Source organism: Glycine max, chromosome 13 (assembly GCF_000004515.6).
Source record: "Glycine max cultivar Williams 82 chromosome 13, Glycine_max_v4.0, whole genome shotgun sequence".
Lineage (NCBI taxonomy): Eukaryota > Viridiplantae > Streptophyta > Magnoliopsida > Fabales > Fabaceae > Glycine > Glycine max.
Window position 1 is genome coordinate 38,406,659 of NC_038249.2, and position 5,187 is coordinate 38,411,845.

The 5,187-nt window shown below is 35.6% G+C and overlaps 1 protein-coding gene across 2 annotated transcripts; it reads right to left on the reverse strand.

Moving 5' to 3' along the window:
• Positions 1–1,438: 1,438 nt before the first annotated feature.
• LOC102664140 (uncharacterized) lies at positions 1,439–4,734 on the reverse strand. Of its 2 annotated transcripts, XM_006594757.4 has the most exons (4): positions 4,539–4,734; positions 2,625–3,617; positions 1,788–2,531; positions 1,439–1,696 (listed from the first exon to the last, which is right to left on the reverse strand). In XM_006594757.4, the coding sequence occupies exons 2-4, from the start codon at positions 3,003–3,005 to the stop codon at positions 1,664–1,666; spliced, it is 1,158 nt and encodes a 385-aa protein (XP_006594820.1). In that variant the 5' UTR covers positions 3,006–3,617; positions 4,539–4,734; the 3' UTR covers positions 1,439–1,663. The 2 variants fall into 2 exon arrangements, with proteins under 2 accessions (XP_006594820.1, XP_014621434.1); XM_014765948.3 differs by having other exon boundaries at positions 1,788–3,617.
• Positions 4,735–5,187: the final 453 nt, after the last annotated feature.

Consider the following 5,187-nt stretch of genomic DNA (forward strand, 5'->3'; position numbering starts at 1 on the left):
GCAAGAAAACAAAGCAATAACATTTAACACCCACAGAAAAGCCGATGCTTACTAATAAAAATGAAAAATGACACTATGCAATTAATAACACTATCTTGAATGTTGAAGAAGCGTGCAACAATCAGAACTTTGATCATCTCAGAATTAAAGGAACTCTGCTGAATAGATTCAGTAGTATATACAATTTGAAATTTATAGATACATGCTATGTTGGTCTAATTAGCCATGCATGTGGAGTTAACAGCTATGTGGAGTTAACAGCTTCCATATGCTCATGTCGCATCATTAATTTCCTTTACAAGCGGATGATCTAATTAGCCACCACCACCTCCACCGCCACCTCCACTGTCATTAGAACCACCCCCACCGTCATTACCACCAAGTCCAGTTAGACCACGATTTCTTTTTCGTCGATGCCTGTGGGAATCGTCAACCCCACAAGAAAATATGATCATTGATATAACCAAAAGAGACAGAAAAATCATTCCCGACAAAAATAAAGCCCCACATTGATGCCTAATTACTTCATCTTCGTGACCACCGCGAAACATAGCAAGGAATTCTCTGCCCATCTTTCACTAATTAATGGCAGCTTTTCCTATAGCAGAACACTTAGCATCTTTATATATCCGATCAATCGTGACCCCCTTGATGATCTAAAAGTTAGATGCCACTAACTTGGTCAAAAACTTCTAGAGTTTATATAGAAAATTAATAAAATTAAAAAGGTGCATAAAAAATTAGTAAAAACTAGGTTGGATTTGTTGGTAAAGGGATATTATTTTGTATGAATAAATAATCATGTCAAGCTATAAAATTGGGATTCACCGATTCAGATCCTAACATTTTGTGGTGGAGAACAGAACATTTTTTGTAACGATTCCAATTAGGGTGCTTAAATTTTTGGTAACGTGTCCAATTAGTTAATTTTTTCTTTGATTTCCAAGCGGTGCTTGAATGATGCAAGTGTCGCGAAGGAAATCCACCAAATTATGACAAATCACGTGTTCACCTACCAAAACTTTATGGAAGCACTTTAGGAAGTATTTAATTTAATTCGATTAATGTTTGGATATTTAAAAAAAAAATTCAATTGATATGAAAAAAAAAATCCCTGCAGGGTCAAATGCCATTGTTAGTGTGTGGTGTGGTCTAACTCTCTAGGCAATTTGTATTTATTTCTTTTTTTTTCTGGCCTAAACATAAATTTGAAAATCAAACCAAATTTGTACGAATTCAGTTGCTTAACTATGAGTATAATTAATTTTGCACAAATCATAACGAATTTAATTTTACGCACTAACTTTTACTCCAGTTGCAGAGAATTGAGGAGCTGGCCTAGGAGACTCACAATTACAAAATCATTCTCTGCTGCATTTTCAAATAGGAGGATACAATTATTTCGGACAAATAATACAGGAACAGATTGCATTAAAAATTGATGCAAATCACAGATGCAACTTTTTATTGAAACGACATATTTATACTTACAAGATACAAAAGGCAATAGTGATTTACATTGTCAGTTATATTCACCTCGTGCATATAGAAGCACAAGGGAACCAACCATGCAGAAGGATGAAAGCACAGAACACTGATGCAAAAATTACATCAAAATTATTGTATACATGTCAATTATCAAAGGCACTTCTCTCCATAAAGCTCAAGCCTCTGAAATGGGAGGTGCTTGTAGATCCTGAAATATTGAAGGACTTTATGCTTTCTTATTTCCTACATCAGCAGTAGTTACACAAAAATATGCACAAACAAAAGAGTCATCAAATTACCTCAGGGAGCTGCAGATGTCCATGATATGCATTAGAAGATTTAACCATTGTTTCCCACATAGGACGCAATGATGATGTTGTCTTGGGAGTTTTACTTCTTGCATAAATGTTTGCAGTATGGTTAGACTGTGAAGTCATGTTCCTTTTGCAAATTGTAGGTAAAGTGCGCTTAAGCCAAGACTCTGATGGAGCTTTTAGAGAAGGAAGAACAATAGGAAGTCCAAAACAGCTTGCACCAGTTATTTCTTGATGGCCTAACTTTGTAAGACATTGGCTTTCTAAGTCAATCTTCCCATTATATCTCACCTTTGAGCTAGCCAAAGTGCATTCTTCATCAACCCATTTGGCAGCTAGTTGTCTCTTCAAATCAAGTTCTGAATTCTGAGTTAGGATAGTCGAGTGTTTGTCCCTGCTATACACTTGACTTTCTGAATTTATCTTCTTACATCCAATTACTTTAAGACTTGAATCTGTTGAAGGATTATTATAAATGCCACTATCTCTTCTAAAAGTCTCAAAATCTCCCCCTATGTCATTGGTTTGAGAGTTAACCTTGTGTACTGAATCAACATATAGAGTTTTCTCATGTACATGGCTTTCATAACTAGAACCATGTTGAATGCAACCTCGTTGATGTGGATCAATGCCATGTTTAGATTTTACAAGAATATCCAAAATCTCTTTTTCTTCTTTAAAGCCAGACTGGGAATCTATTAAATTTTTCCCATAAGGAGTTCTGCCTTGCTGCAGAATAAGAAAGGGTAAAATAAAGATAACAACACCTGAAGTGAAATAATGACTAACAAGAAAGAAAAGTAGATAGAGACAAATTAACACCTCTTTTGAAGAAGCAATGTGAGAAGCAGCAGATTTAGCTTGCATTCCATGAGCTGCATGTCTTTGAACCTTATCCACCATTCTTAATCCAGGCATTGGATTCAAAAGACAGAACCGAGGAAATAGGCCACAAGTTGTAGTTGTGTAGTTTTCATATTCACTGTAACCATCACTTTCATCTTCACTTTCTTCCCTTTTGATATCGTGAGTGTAATGTGGCGAAGCTTTTGGCCTAAGCTGGTTAATGGGACATGAAATTTCTGTATTCACTTCATTCTTTTTCTGCTTTTGATGTTCTTGTCCAATACGTGCTTTCTTGGAAGCATATTGAGATGCTTCAGATGTCATTGCCTTCGCTGCAAGCAAGAACCTATCAATCATGAAATAGCGTCCTTGTTGATGGTCACTCGAGAAACTTCCAAATGGTTGGACCTCTTGTTCATCCCATCCACTCAAGCCACTCTCACACTACAGCTCATGAAGAATGATTCAGTCCTGGAGAGCAGGTCACGAGCATCTTCATAGGCCTCATCTCCATCATCTGAAACAGAACTTCCCATCTCCTTAGTTTTCCGTTTTGAATGTTTTGTTACTTTTTTGTCCAAACACTTTGAGAGTTGGAAAGGGTGCTTCCACTTCTCATCTCAGCAAGTGATTGTTGCTTAATTTGTGATGCCCTCCCAGGTGGAAAGTTTGGAGAGGTTAAGGGCGACTGCTCAATAGCTTGTGTCTGTAATTTGCTTTCATTTTTGGGACTTCCTGGTGGCTTCTCCCATACAAAAGGAACATTTCCAGCATTCCTCTGTGGCACTGAATTTAACTCTGATTTGTATGCAGGAGGAAGTGGAAGTCTGGCTAATGGCTTATCAGTTTTGCTTTTGTGGTCTGTTTCAGAAGCCAATGTTGATGAGAACCGTCTCACTGACAGAAGTGGCTGATTCAAATTTAACTGCTTTTCTTCCATTAGATCTTTAAGTATCATGGAATTAGCTTCTGTAAAACACCAAAATCAAATTACACTCAAACTTGACATTTTCAGCAACATGTTCAAGAAAAAGACACTCGCATTATTATTACAGTGAAAGAATGTCCTCAAGGAAAAATTTGTATCAAAAGTAGGGAATAGAACCACTGAGCAAAAAATGACCTACATATAATTCGGTATTGCTAGTTGATAATATACAATCATACAACTATACAAGCATATTGAAATAGGCGGAGTTAAAACATGAAAGAAAATCAATGCAGCAGAGTCCAAATAAACCTCTCACATTACAATACTTCTAGATGGATAATCAGCATTTGAAAATGAAAAGGGATTAATATGATGATAAATTAAGCATCATGCATTTAAAAGTAAAACATGTACCAGTCTTCGCAAAGATGAATGATAGTCAATCTAAAGTAGGGGATAAAGATAAGTAAAAAATAAAAAATAATTGTCCCAGTGAAAAGTGCTAAAATAATTGCAAGATTTTTAATCTGCAGCGCCCTAGTCAAGGTTTTAAATTACAATCATAGATGTCATTGTGCCAATTCTTAATATTGCAGGAAATTGCAAACAAATGCAACTTATGCGACTGCAATTGTGGTCACAGAAAATGGAAAAATCTTGACGTTGCGGTTAATTAAAATAGCAGACACAATCAAACCAGACCATCAAACAAATGGAAAATTTCAGTTTTATCAGTTAAAGCCAAGGCAAGGTCATCATTCATCAAAACCACTCAATTCATTCAAGAACAAGGACCAAAGAAAGTTTTGATGGGTGGCATTATTAGAATAATAAAGAAACATGTTTTTATTTTCTGAACAACATTTACTGTACCATTCATCGCCATGTACCAAACCAAGAAACTCCAACACAGACACACACACAGAAGAACACAAAAAGAAAGAGTTTAGGAAAAGAACCTTAGAAAAATGACTCGATCCCAGGAATCAACTCACTTTCTTCCTTTGGAAAGCTAGAGAATAAGACCTGCAAAGCAGCAACCAGAGAGAATATAGAAGCAGAAGCAATTTCGTGTCTTGCACAAGAACATCAGAAGATAAAGAAGACAAAGAAATAAAAGAATTGCTTTTAGAATAAACTATTCTGTAAGCTTGTGTTTATTGCTTTGTTGCCTAGGTGAGTAAACCCTTCTCTTATTCTCTCTATTTATTATAGCATGGAATAAATAAAAAAAGATAAAATGTAACCAAGTACGTGCACACATTATGATCATTTTCAAGTTCCTTGAGACTTTCAAGCAGTTATTTAATTAGGGGACACTTGTATGGGATCATGTGACTGTGAAGCCAATGCAGCGTGATAACCATGATTATGGTACGTATCAGAGTACACATGAAATGGTAACTATGAATGTGAAAAGTGTTGAAAATGACAAAAACACCAACCCTGCGTTACGTGTTCGGTTATTGAAGGAAGAATATGTTAGGAATTTTATAATTCCTAATTAATTAATATGGACTATATATTATATTTGTTAATTGTTATTCATGAGTTATTAGTGTACTAAAAATTTGTAAGACAATAGTAATGTGTCTCCAATTTATGGTT